Consider the following 13,209-nt stretch of genomic DNA (forward strand, 5'->3'; position numbering starts at 1 on the left):
TTTTTGCCTTTTTTTAGGAAAAAAAGGCAGTTCATTTTTTTAATGCATGTTTTTTTGGGGGGTTTTTTGCTTTTTTTCCCTTTGAAATCTTTTTGCCACTTCTTTTAAGAGAGAAAATGCAATTTATTTATTTATTTATTTTTTTTCTTCCATAAAGACGTTTTCTTTAAAAATCAGCAGGAAATGACATCATCGATCAAAGCTCAAAGCGAAACCTTTGAGTCCAAAGAAACACATAAAAAAAATCACAGAGTCAAACTGACGTTTCTGTCAAATTTTTATTCTGTTTGGAGCAAAATGTCGTCCAGATCTGCTCTCTGATTGGTCAGTGAGTCAGCAGGAAGCTGAGGTCACTTCCTGGTTCGTACTCCACTGAAGGCTTTCCCCTAAAAACACACGAACACACCACAGAGACGCACTGGTGTTACTGGTGTTACTGGTGTGTTTTCAGGGTGTTACTGGTGTGTGTTCAGGGTGTGACTGGTGTTACTGGTGTGTGTTCAGGGTGTTACTGGTGTTACTGGTGTGTGTTCAGGGTGTTACTGGTGTTACTGGTGTGTGTTCAGGGTGTTACTGGTGTGTGTTCAGGGTGTTACTGGTGTTACTGGTGTGTTTTCAGGGTGTTACTGGTGTGTGTTCAGGGTGTGACTGGTGTTACTGGTGTGTGTTCAGGGTGTTACTGGTGTTACTGGTGTGTTTTCAGGGTGTGACTGGTGTGTGTTCAGGGTGTTACTGGTGTGTTTTCAGGGTGTGACTGGTGTGTGTTCAGGGTGTTACTGGTGTTACTGGTGTGTGTTCAGGGTGTGACTGGTGTGTTTTCAGGGTGTGACTGGTGTGTGTTCAGGGTGTGACTGGTGTTACTGGTGTTACCTGGTGAAGAGTCTGGCCCTGGTGGTTCCCAGCAGCGTGGCTTTGTCTCCCTCCACCAGCAGCATGGATCCCTCCCTCAGACCCTGAACAGACAGGTACACACACACACACACACACACACACACACACACACGACTCTGAGGCTAAGGGACCGTTTGTTATTTACCGCGGGGGTGGGTGGGGGTGGGGGGGTCTTTCCTCACCAGCACACGGGGCGTGTCGGGTTCTTCGTGGTACTGGGCGATCCTCTGCTCTCTGGTCTCCTGCGAGAACCACAGCAGACGGCGGAGTAACGTTACTGATTCATTAAAATCAGAGTAACCAAAACAGCATATTCAGCCTGAAAACACAGACGCTTCAAACACAGTCTGGCTCCCAAAAACCAAACGTCAGAGGCTGAGATTCTGCTGACGCTGCAGCTTAACAGCGTCCTGTTGCATAACTTCCTCCTGCAACATTCGACTTCTAACACTTTCCGTCGTCTTTGATTCGAACCCAGACGGCCGATAAAAAGAGCGCGAGGGCGTTCACTGATACGGCGGCTAATCAGCCAATCGCTGACAGCCGAGCTATCGCCTCATCAATCAGTCGGCTCCAGAGTTCAGAGCGGAGAGTTTTACTGCGTCCTTATCTGCACCGTCACGTCTGCATTAAAACGAGCCGCCGCAGCAGCTCAGAGAACAAACCGCTGAGCCACAAACCAGCTGAAATACGAACATAAATACGAGCGAAAACAAAACTCTGATTCCAGTGAAATCTGGAGCTTCTGCTTCGTCTTTTTCAGGAAGCAAACGAGCCGCAGTTCCACTTTCATTTGTGTGAAATTTGTCATTATTAGTGTAGAAATTCTTGAGCTATTTTTGTGAGGTCACGGTGACCTTTAACCACGGAGACCGACAGATCGACCCGAAACCCCGAACCAGCCTCGGCTCTCAGAGGCTCAACGACGGGATGCCCTGATTTACAAATGCTTTTCTGGATTTATATTTGTTTCAAATTTTTAAAGAAAAAGAAATTGCCAAAATATTTTTCTTAAAAAAAATGACAAAAAAAAGAACAGCAAACAATTTTGCAGAAAAAAAAAGAGAAAATATTTTTTCGCCAAAATATTTAAGAAAAAAGAAATTTGACAATGAAAGGATGCCTTCCATGGCAAAAATATGTACAAAATATAATATCACCAAAAATCTGTATTAACAAAAAAAGGAAAATGCCAAAATCTATCATTTAAAAACTGAAGCTCAGATTCCAGGAAAATGTCTGTTTTCACAGTTTCTCATTTTGGTGAGTTTGAAAGAAAACCTTTCAGATAAGCCTTTAAAATTTTAAGAAAAAAAAATCACCAAAAATTTTAGAGAAAACAAAACAAACAAAAAACATTGCCATACCATTTTCTCGAAAGACAAAAAAAATTGAAAAAAAAAAAAAATTGAAGAAAAAAAGTCGGCAAAATGTTTTTTTTTAAAAATCAACAAAAATTTGAGCTGATAAAAACCTGAACCGAATCTGAACCTGATGGACCGTGTTCCCGAGCCCGCCGGCTGACGTCCTGCAGACAGTCACGCGGGATTTTAACGCAGTGATGCCTCTTAGAGCTTGTAGACGGTGAAATCCTACATTTTTCGTATCGAAAACGTCCATTTTGGATTTGACTGAACATCAGTCAAACATGATCCATAAACCATTGTATTCTGTATTTTCTTTTTTATATTTTAGACATCGTGGTCTCCCCCCTCCCTCTCTGTCTGAGCTGGTTTTGGGACTCACCCCCATGTGGCGGCTTTTGGGGTCGGTGTCCAGGAAGTGCGGGTTGATGTTGAAGGGGACGAGGCCGATGGCGGAGAAGGACGGAGGGTAGACGATGGGCATGTCGTTGGTGGTGTTGATGCTGATGGTCGCCACGTTGGTGCCGGCGCTGGAGCCCATGTAGGGGACGCCGTCCTGCAGAGGAGGAGCCAGGAGGAAGGAGGCGGAGCCAGGAGGTGAGCTACTGCACCTGCCTTTAGTTTATCGACAGCTGACAGCAGACGATAGTGAGCGCGGTCTCCGCGCCTGAGACAAACGGGCCGACAGCCCAAAAACAGAAAGCCTGCAGTCCTCACATATGCAAATCTTTAAAATGTGAAAGTTTCAGAGAAAACAAAAGAATCGCCAAAACATTTTTCTTACAAATCTGCAAAAATTATAAGACATATATTATAAGGCATAAATTGCCAAAATGTGTTATTTATAATTGGCCACAAATTTTTGAAGATAAACAAATATCCACTTTTTTTTTAACCAAAATATCCCCTCCAAACCTATCGCACGTTTTCTTAAAAATTCACACATTTTTTTATAGAAAAAAAGCTTCTTTTTTTTTTAAATGGAAAACAACAAAATATTTTTCTCAAAAAAAAATTTAAAGAAAAAAATCACCACAACTGTTTAAAGAGGAACACCAGACTATGGTGACTAACCGTGTGTGTGTGTGTGTGTGTGTGTGTGTGTGTGTGTGTGTGTGTGTGTGTGTGTGTGTGTGTCACCTCGAGCACCCTCCTCCTGATCTCCGTCACCACCTTGCTGTCATAGAGACTCTTGAGCAGCCGGAAAGTGTTTCCTCCGCCTAAAAAAAACGCACACGCACGCACACACACACACACACACGCACGCACACACACACACACACACACACGGTTAACGTCAGCAGGACGGCGGTCGCTCAGTTTGAGTCTCTGCTGTTTCTCACCTATAAAAATGCCTTCAGCCTTCCGGACGGCGTCGACGGGGTCCGGGGCCTCGTGGATGCTGTCGACCTCATAACCTGCAGGGGCCAAACACACCACAGGGGCCACGTGAGACACTGAGGGCCAGATTTTAAAAACATGCAAAACTTCCTTGAAAATATATATAGACAATCACAAAGATAATACCTAAAAATATAAGATGTACAGACAAAACATAGAAAAGTACTTTCAGACATACAGAAAATACACAAAGAAAATACAAATACAGACAAAACATACTTACAAAAATGAAAAAGAAACAGACAAAAATACTTAAAAATGGCATCAAATTCACAAAAAAATATACAAATATACAAAAAAATACATAGACTAAGAACACGTATTAATATACAGAAAATATACAAAGAAAATACAAAAATATTTTTTAAAAAACAAAGAAAGGTTTTTGGAAAACATGAATTACACAAAAAAAATACAAAAAATACACTGAATAAATGTAAAGAAAATACTTAAACACAAGATTCTTAATGTTTTGTCTGTTTTTTCAGTGTTTTTGAAAGTATTTTCTTTTTTCCTTTCTTTTTGTAGCCTATGGATGGTCTTACAAAAATACAGAAATACACACATACAAAACACATACAAAACACACAGTTTAAGGTCACCACGCGCGCGCGCACACACACACACACACACACACATACACACACATACACACACACACACAGACTTACCGAGAGTCTTGAACTTGTCCCTGGCGGTCTTGGCGTAGCCGTCTCGGTCATGGAGAGCGTACGGGACAAACAGAACTCTCTTCACATCTCTGAAATACAGAAAAAAAGAAAAACAGGCACAAAGTCCATTTTAAATACTGTTTGTTTTCTCCAACCAAACTCCAAAGAAAAAAAACGCATTTTAATGAGCATTAGCACTAAAAACAAAGCTCTCAGTATAATATGACTTTAATATTTTGAATTAAAATATCCATGAAAGTGCCACTCGTGCGCCAAAGGTTTCCACGTCCAGAGACATGCATATCTGTTATTACAGGTTTAATATAACTTCACATTTTAAACTGTATGTTTTATTCATACTCTGTCCACACCAAAGTCCATTCAAAAATCCTAAATTTTAACCCTTTGAAACATCACTTTTCTTGTGCTGCCTCAGAATCCTTTCACAACTATTTAAACCTTTAAACGGTTGAATTTTATTTCAAAAACATGGGATAAAACAGCAGGTTAGTGATAAAATGTTCCACAAATTGCAAGAAATTAATATTAAATACTTTTAAAGCTCTAGGGAAAATGTCTACGGGAAAAAAAGAGAAAAGCTCAGGAAAAACTATATCTATAATTATTCTAATTACATATTTAAACTTATGTTACAGACATATTATGACTTTTGAGCACTTTTCCGGTTTATTTCCTTTTCAATAAGTCCATTTTTAATGTTTGTGGGGGTTTTTTTCCTAATTTTTTAATTTATTTTTTATTTTTTGTGTTTTTGTTGCTAACTGTCAGGTAGGGCTGGGCGATAAAAGAAAATGATATCACTGGTGAAATAACTTTTCCTGGACTGAAATATGAGACTTGGTTGATAGAAAGTCGATAGATTCCAGTTTTGACAGACAACAGGAGCAGCCAATCATAATAAGATGCTCATTTTGGCGCAGTTTCTGCTCATTGCTCATTGCTCATTGCCTTCTTCCCGTGTTTTTGAAAGAAATCAAGCCAATTTCAGGTTTCAAGTGGTGGATGACGATTCTCTCCAGACCAAACTCCATTTAAAAAAACTTGCATTTTAAAACAATCCCACCACTGGACTTTAGACTTTTTATATTCGGGTTTGTTTGTTTTTCCTTCTTAAAATGTTCATCAGAAAGTGCTCCCTGTGAGCCGAACTGTGCCGCGTGATTACTGGTTCACACACGATCCTCAAACATGTCCACTGAAACATGTTTGTCTGCTGACCGATGTGGAAGTTTGAATTTTGATGATTTTCACACGGAGTTCGTGCACGAGAGAAGCTGTTAGGTCGGTGCGGTCAACTTACTTTCCGAAGAACTGCGTGATGTTGAGCTGACAGTGATCCAGATACCCGCTGCCGTGCAGGGTGGAGTTGGACACCAGCAGGAGTCTCCGCTTCATCATCTCTGGACACGCAGACAGAGACAGAGACACAGAGACACACGGAGACAGAGGGCGGGAGAGTCCAGAGTCCCGGGGTCACAGTTCGCTGAGATCCCGCTGACAGCAGCTCTCAGGCGGCTGTGACGCGGCCGCTGAGCCGCTGATCCGAGCCTCACTCACCGGGCATGAGCACCGTCAACTCCGCGCCAAACTCCGGTTTAATTTATGTCATTTAAATTTCACTTTGACCGAAAATAAAACTTCTCATAAAAGCATCAGCTGATTTTTGTTTTTTCCACCGGCGCAAATAACACTGCTACTTCCGGCGTAATTCTTTCGAAATAAAAGTAACCTCCTTAAAAGGGAATAATACATTTGGACAAAAACTGCACAGATTATAATATATGTCTGATAACAAGAATCCTGAATTTTTATTAAAAAATGATTCATAAAAAATAATCATATCATAACTGAAGTAATAAAATGTAAATGGAAGGTACAATGACATTGTTTGAAAGGAAAAATAAAAATAAAGATTAATAAAAAAATAATTATCACGTGGTCCATATTAACCCTCTATGGTACGCACTATGATCCCAGTTGGTAAAAAAATGTTTGGGGTGTTTTTTTGTCTTAAAATAGACCAAGTAAACATAATGAAGAGACATTTTCCAAAAATATTATTTTTTTAGTAGTTTTTAGGGTTCGTTGCCATATGGCAACACCGTACCATAATGGAAAGTAATGAAAACATGAGAGTTTTGTTTAAAATTGTATGTAACATTTATTTTAAAACTCATGTTATAGTATAAACAATCCCCAGTAGCCTGAACAGGCGTCAAGTAAAGTGTTACCCATTTTACACTCTCTTACTGGTAATACCTGTCACTTCACTTTCATCCTCACTGTCCTCCCTCTCCTCACTGTCTCCATTGCCCTCACTGTCTCTGTCCTCACTGTCCCCACTGTCCTCATTCTCTGGCTCATAATCTTCATCCGTCTCACTGTCTTCATCACTCTCACTCTGTGTTTCCAGCAGCTCATTTTCCTCGTCACTGAATTCTTTGTCATCTTCACTATCATCTAGTGGGAGGGCTAGTTCAGCCTTTTTCTGCGATGTACCATAAAAAAAATTTGCATTCATTCTGTAAATGGAAGAAAGATGTGTCAAATATCATCATATGCAATGTGGAAAGGACTCACAAAGTGCATTATTATAGTTTAGAGACTATAGAAGATCAGTGTACAGCAATGCAATTGCAAAGTAGGCCTATATACAAAATGTTATCAACATGCCAGGCTAGCAATTCATAATGGTACGGTGTTGCCATATGGCAACGTACACATTTTTAACATTTTCTATTATTTATTGATCGACTACAGTGCAAGAAACTACATGATAATGAACTTAACTAACCTATTGTTGAGTGTATATTTTTTTCCCGTTGAAAAACTTCAAAAAAACACTTTTTTTGTTGAATTTTTAGGCGTCAAATGGTGAGGCTCCTCCCGTCGATGATGTCTGCAGAAAAGGGTTTCAGAATGGCCTATAGAAAGTAATGTGACAAATTTAAACACTGCTATTGGTTTACTTAGAACCCCACCTCTTTTTTAATGCATTGCATCATAACTTAGGATGTATTATCTGTGTGTAGAAGGCTTAAAATGGGGTTGTTGCCATGTGGCAACGCTGTACCATAGAGGGTTAAAAGAAAAGTGTAAAAGTAACATGTAATTATGTGCAGTGGAAAATAGTCTTCATTGTACAACTTCTTCATTAATCACAAATAAAATATATAAATACAGTAGTGTGTTTAGGATATCCACAAATATTTAAAATTTGGTTTGAAAGAAAAAACTCCCAGAAGTGCTTTAATTTTGAAGGGCATTTCAGAATAAAACTAGAAAAAATCAAAAATAAATAGGTAAATAAATCATAATGATAATAATAATAATTATTATTATTATTAAATTAAATTAAATTAAATAAGAATGCATTTCTTATTGTTTTAAATGTTAATATAAAAAATAGTAACTTTTGGTATTTAAAATTGATTTTTGCTCTGAATTAACAAGAATTATTCTCTATAAGAAACTGAAAAATTGTAGATTTAATGTTGTGTTAAATATTTCCTTTATTAAACGTCTGTGACTCAGAACCATTCGGACGTGATCTGAAACATATCATATTAACAGACTTTAAGATTTAATTTAATTTAATCTGTTTTCATGACAATCTGATACTTTTAACATTTTTCATTATTTTTTTAACAGTTTGTTTTGTTCTGCTTCATGTTTATTGACTGACTTTACTCCTCGTGACCACCAGGGAGCAGCACAACATTACACTGTGACCACCACACTCTGAGTATGACTTCCTGCAGCCCAAAAATCATATTTATGTTCTGTTTACTGAAGTCTTTATACTCAAACACTGTTTACTGACAGAACCGTATGTTCAGTTTAATAATGTGTTTTATCTCATGAGATCATCGTGTGTTTAAATGTGTATTGCAGTAAAAACAGCAGCAGCAACAGTGTGTGTGTGTGTGTGTGTGTGTGTGTGTGTGTGTGTGTGTGTGTGTGTGTGTGTGTGTGTGTGTGTGTGTGTGTGGTTTCATTATAATGTGACTAATGAGCTGTAATAATCCTGTTAGAGCTCTCAGTTTCTGTGTGTGACTCAGCTGTGACACAAAAACACATTAGAGACGATAATGAATAATGATAAATAATGAGACTGTGTTAACATTAATCTCTCAGCCATTCATTCACATAATAAATAAATACATTAACTGTAAAATAACTATTATTATTATTTTTTATATTTTATCAGTTTTCATCCCCCAAAAAAGCAACATAAACACACACACACACACAAAATATAAATAAATAAATAAATAAAAACAGAAAGCCAGACTGGACATAAACTGACCATGTTAGCTTATTACATTAAGAAAAAAATACTTTATGAAGCCGCTCCTGTATAATAAAGTATAGAAAATAAGATCATGTAAATAACATCTATGGATGAAAACAAATGTGTCGAATAAGAAGTCAAAACCACAAAAACAGACTTATTCATGGGTTTGTTTTGTCTGTGTCTTTAATGACATTAATATTCAGTGTGTTAAAAATCAGACCGAATGTTTTAAGGTTTAAAAGTTTGATCTGGAGTTTGGAAAATAATTCCTCTGGATTTGGTGGGATGAAACTTTATGTTTTCATGCAGCAGTTTATTTGATTTTAGATTTTGTTTTATGCAAAACATGCAAAACTAAAGTTAAGAAATGCAAAAACAAACAAAAGAAAAAAGAGGAAATACATTTAAAAATACTAATATGTGTGTGTGTGTGTGTGTGTGTGTGTGTTGATAATAAGAAAGTCTCATATATTTAATCTTTACAACATTCAGATGCGACAGTTTAATAATCAATGTGACCTCAATCTTATCTGACATTTGGCTCCTCTTCCTCACCTCCTCCTCTTCTTCATATTACCTTGTTCTTCACCTCCTCCTCTCATCTCCTCCTCCTCTCTCTCCTCCTCCTCCTCTCTCATCTCCTCCTCCTCCTCCTCTTTCGCCTCCTCCTCTCTCATCTCCTTCTCCTCCCCCTCCTCCTCCTCCTCCTCCTCCTCTCTCTCCTCCTCCTCCTCTCTCTTCTCCTCCTCCTCCTCTCTCCTCCTCCTCCTCCTCCTCTCTCTCCTCCTCCCCCTCTCTCTTCTCCTCCTCCTCCTCCTCCTCTCTCTCCTCCTCCTCCTCTCTCCTCCTCCTCCTCTCTCTTCTCCTCTTCAGATTCCTTGTATATGTAAATGTACTTGGCAGTAAAACCGGATTCTGATTCTGATTTGACCCTTTTTTTTCTTCCTCTCCTCCTTTCCTCCTCTCCTCTTTCTCCTCCTCCTCCTCCTCCCTCTCTCCTCCTCTTTCTCCCTCTTCTCCTCTTTTGTTCTCCTCCTCTCTCACTCTCTCCCCCTCCTCCTCCTCCTCGTTCTCCTCTTTCTCCTCCTCTTTTTTCAATGGAAACAGAGGAGCAGCAGCTGGGGGCGGAGTTTATCCACATCTGGATGAAAAACATCTGGACTCTTCCTGTGATTCGGCTCATACACGAGAGTCTGCGCGCGGACACCGGGGCCCCGCACCGACCGAGCGACCGACCCGCACACCGACACAACGACGGACCCGCACACCGAGCTCCGGGCGCTGTCTCCGGCTCCCCGCAGATGATGGACCGGTTCCGGACGCTTTGGACCGGGATCCTCGTCCTCCTGACGGCCGGTGAGTGCTGCCTCTTCTCCGGGCTTTTCTCTGCTGCCCCGGGCTGTGTGGAGCTCCCAGGCCGGACAGGGGACAGGAGACGGGAGACAGAGAGGACAGACAGGAGACAAGAGACACAGGAGACAGACAGGAGACAAGAGACACAGATGACAAGAGACAGACAGGAGACAGGCAGGGGACAGACAGGAGAGACAGAGGACAGACTAGTAAGTAGCACTACAGTATAAGTTAAAGTCTGTCTTTTAAAGTACACAAGTATTGTCAACTTCATGTGGTCACAGCAGTAAAAGTAAAAGTACAACAGAGTAAAACTACTCCACTACAAGTCAAAGTAATCCTCTCAAGTCCTACTGAAGTTAAAGTATGCAATTATACTCAATTTTGTGTAGTAAAAGTACACAAATAATCCCAGCTTTATTTAGTTACAGTATAGCAGTATTGTCATGTAGTAAAATCAGTAAAAGTACATAAGTACCATCTGCTTCATGCAGTACAAGTACACAAGTCCTCACAGCATCATATAATAATGTATCAATAAAAGTAAACAAATATTCCAAGTGTGTTGTGCAGTAGAAGTACACGTTGTGCAGTAGAGGTACATGATGTGAAGTAGAGGTATATGTTGCGTAGTAGAAGTACGTGTTGTGCAGTAGAAGTCCATGCTTTGCAGTGGAAGTTTATGTTGTGCAGTAGAAGTACATGTTGTGCAGTAGAAGTACATGTTGTGCAATAGAGGTACATGTTGTGAAGTAGAGGTACTTGTTGTGCAGTAGAGGTACTTGTTGTGCAGTAGAAGTACATGTTGTGCAATAGAGGTACATGTTGTGCAGTAGAAGTATGTGTTGTGAAGTAGCAGCAAATGTTCTGAAGTAAAAGTCCATGCTGTGTATTTGAAGTACATGTTATGAAGTAAAAGTACACATAGACTGATGTGTGTGGGTGGATCATTGCTGTCAAAGCAACAGGTTACTGCAGTTTGAAGTACTTTATATACAGATACCTACTTTAGGCCAGTGGTTTCCAACCTGAGGGGTGGGCCCCTCCAGAGGTCCATTCAGTGTTACTGTGGTTCTTTTTGCTTCATTTATCCAAAAACAAGCAATCAAAAAAAATTCCCATCCAGGTGCATGCTGGTCCTACCTGTCTTATGATCGTGGGTGTCTCTTGTTACCCAATTTACTAAAAAAACAAAACATAAAACAAAATACTAATTCTATAAAAGCTAAATATGCCCAGCAAAAAACAAATACTTACACTTAACAAATAAATGGAAAATAAAACACTTAAAAAAACCTTTTGCACGTTTAGAAAACAACTCAAGTACTGAAAAAAAACTCCGTCAGCAGATCAACGCGCTTAATACGTCCTCTCCGTCGCCAGGAGAGCAGAGCTGTGTGCACGGCTGTCATCGCGTGTGTGTTTTTTCTGGCGTGTTAGTTGGGGTGACCGATCAAATCAAATATACACTCAATATATCGCAGATTGTTTCTTGTGCAATGTATAAAAAGTTTTTATAACGAACACCGAAGGACGACGGAAACATTTCCAGAATAATATTTTTATAATGTTTCTATTTTTTCTTTTCTTTTTCATGCTTATTTTTAAGGTAATTTTGTTGAAACTTTTCACTAATTTCTTGCTAATTTTTGGATTATTAATGAATATTATATTATATTATATTATATTATATTATATTATATTATAGTATATTATATTATATTATATTATATTATATTATATTATAGTATATTATATTATAGTATATTATAGTATATTATATTATATTATATTATATTATATTATATTATATTATTCCACACGTCTGTTGTCAGCCTCGGTGAAGAGATTTTAAACTGCTGTAACGTGAACAAACAGGATCTGAGTGTGTGTGTGATTAAAAAGCAACTTATTATCTCACATCTAACAAAGAGCAAGTGTATCTGAGACACACACACACACACACACACACACACACGCTGGTTTCTTGGCTCCGTCTTAAGACTGTGGAGAGGCGAGCGACTGGCACTGAAAGAAAGTGTGTGTGTGTGTGTGTGTGTGTGTGTGTGTGTGTGTGTGTCAGTGTTTTATTTGTGCTAATGAGGACATTGAGGTGACGTGTTGATGGCCTGATGACTCCACACACACACACACACACACACACACACACACACACACAGCTGAGGATGTTTGAATATCAGATAAATATCTGTTTTTGTGTCTCTTTGTAGTAATTTGGTGTCTTTTTTATTTGCAGAGGTTTTGCATCTCTGTGGACTTTTTGTGTCTCCGTAGTCATTTTGTGTCTTTATTGGTCATTTTGTGTCTTTATTGGTCATTTTGTGTCTCTTTTAGATCATTTTCAGTCTCTTTTGGTCACTGTCTCTGTCTCTGTGGTTGTTTTGTGTTTTGCTTCTTTTCCTTTTTTTGTAGTTACATTGGGACTTTTTGCAGTCCCTCTGTGGTCTTTTTGAGTCTCTTTGTAGTAATTTTATATCTTCTCTGGTCATTTTTTATCTCTTTGAGGTACTTTTCTGTCTCTTTTGGACACTTTCTGTGTCTTTGTGGTTGTTTTGTGCCTTTTTTATAGTTGTGTTGTGTCTTTTTTCAGTCCCTTTGCATCTCTTTGTGGTCTTTTTGAGTCTCTCCCTGGTCTGGAATTTGAGTGAGATTTTGCAGATGCAGGTATCTGATGTGTATTTTTACTCTGTGGTATTTCCTTTTATAGTTGTATAAAGTATCTGAGTACTTCTATAACCACTGTCCGATAGTACCAGTTAATAATCAGATGATAGAATTAATGAGTACTTTTACTTTTGATACTTCTGCTAATGTTGTAGTTTTTACTAAAGGACTTTTACTTGTCACAGAGTATTTCTACCCTCAGAGGGGCAATATCATTTTTCCTTTCTCGACCTGTTTATTACTTGTATTTTGATTTGATATTTTTCTGTTTTTCTATCGGTTGTGTAGCTGTTTACCTGCTGCTCAAATGTGATTGGTCAGTCTCAGCTGACCCACAGCGTCCTTAGACGTTGATATTTGGTTTAATTTAATTTGTCATGTCAGGCGACCAAAATTCAGTCAAACAATGTTGAACGCCAAAAATCAGTTTATCGTTAAATACTGACGATGACGTTGATGTTTTGTTGGTTTTAATTTGAGAATAAAGGAATTAAAAATACAGAAATCTAAAACGACAAAAAAATCT

General features: G+C 38.8%; 2 protein-coding genes across 4 annotated transcripts in view; one reads left to right on the forward strand and one right to left on the reverse strand.

Moving 5' to 3' along the window:
• Positions 1–259: 259 nt before the first annotated feature.
• On the reverse strand, positions 260–6,037 carry LOC121938106 (alpha-aspartyl dipeptidase). Its single transcript, XM_088083816.1, has 8 exons — positions 5,649–6,037; positions 4,328–4,416; positions 3,599–3,673; positions 3,396–3,475; positions 2,638–2,811; positions 1,074–1,133; positions 871–953; positions 260–386 (listed from the first exon to the last, which is right to left on the reverse strand). The coding sequence occupies exons 1-8, from the start codon at positions 5,744–5,746 to the stop codon at positions 326–328; spliced, it is 720 nt and encodes a 239-aa protein (XP_087939942.1). The 5' UTR covers positions 5,747–6,037; the 3' UTR covers positions 260–325.
• A 3,619-nt stretch (positions 6,038–9,656) lies between these two features.
• The window catches only part of tgfbr2l (transforming growth factor beta receptor-like), a 19,490-nt gene continuing 15,937 nt past the window's right edge, over positions 9,657–13,209 (forward strand). For all 3 annotated transcript variants that reach the window (XR_015777740.1, XR_015777739.1, XM_088083817.1), the window contains exon 1: positions 9,657–10,001. Coding sequence is in view for 1 of the 3 variants with exons in the window: in XM_088083817.1 (XP_087939943.1) it covers positions 9,743–10,001 (259 nt within the window). In the remaining 2 variants the exon portion in view is untranslated. The remainder of the gene's footprint in view (positions 10,002–13,209) is intronic.

Source organism: Plectropomus leopardus, chromosome 10, assembly GCF_026936395.1.
Source record: "Plectropomus leopardus strain MGB_pleo_1.0 chromosome 10, ASM2693639v1, whole genome shotgun sequence".
Lineage (NCBI taxonomy): Eukaryota > Metazoa > Chordata > Actinopteri > Perciformes > Serranidae > Plectropomus > Plectropomus leopardus.

Coding starts and splice junctions, on each gene's coding strand:
- LOC121938106 (XM_088083816.1), bottom strand. CDS start 5,746: ATGATGAAGCGGAGACTCCTGCTGGTGTCCAACTCCACCCTGCACGGC. Junction 3,476..3,598: donor GGCTGAAGGCATTTTTATAG/GTGAGAAACAGC, acceptor CGTTTTTTTTAG/GCGGAGGAAACACTTTCCGG. Junction 1,134..2,637: donor CCAAAAGCCGCCACATGGGG/GTGAGTCCCAAA, acceptor TGGTTCTCGCAG/GAGACCAGAGAGCAGAGGAT.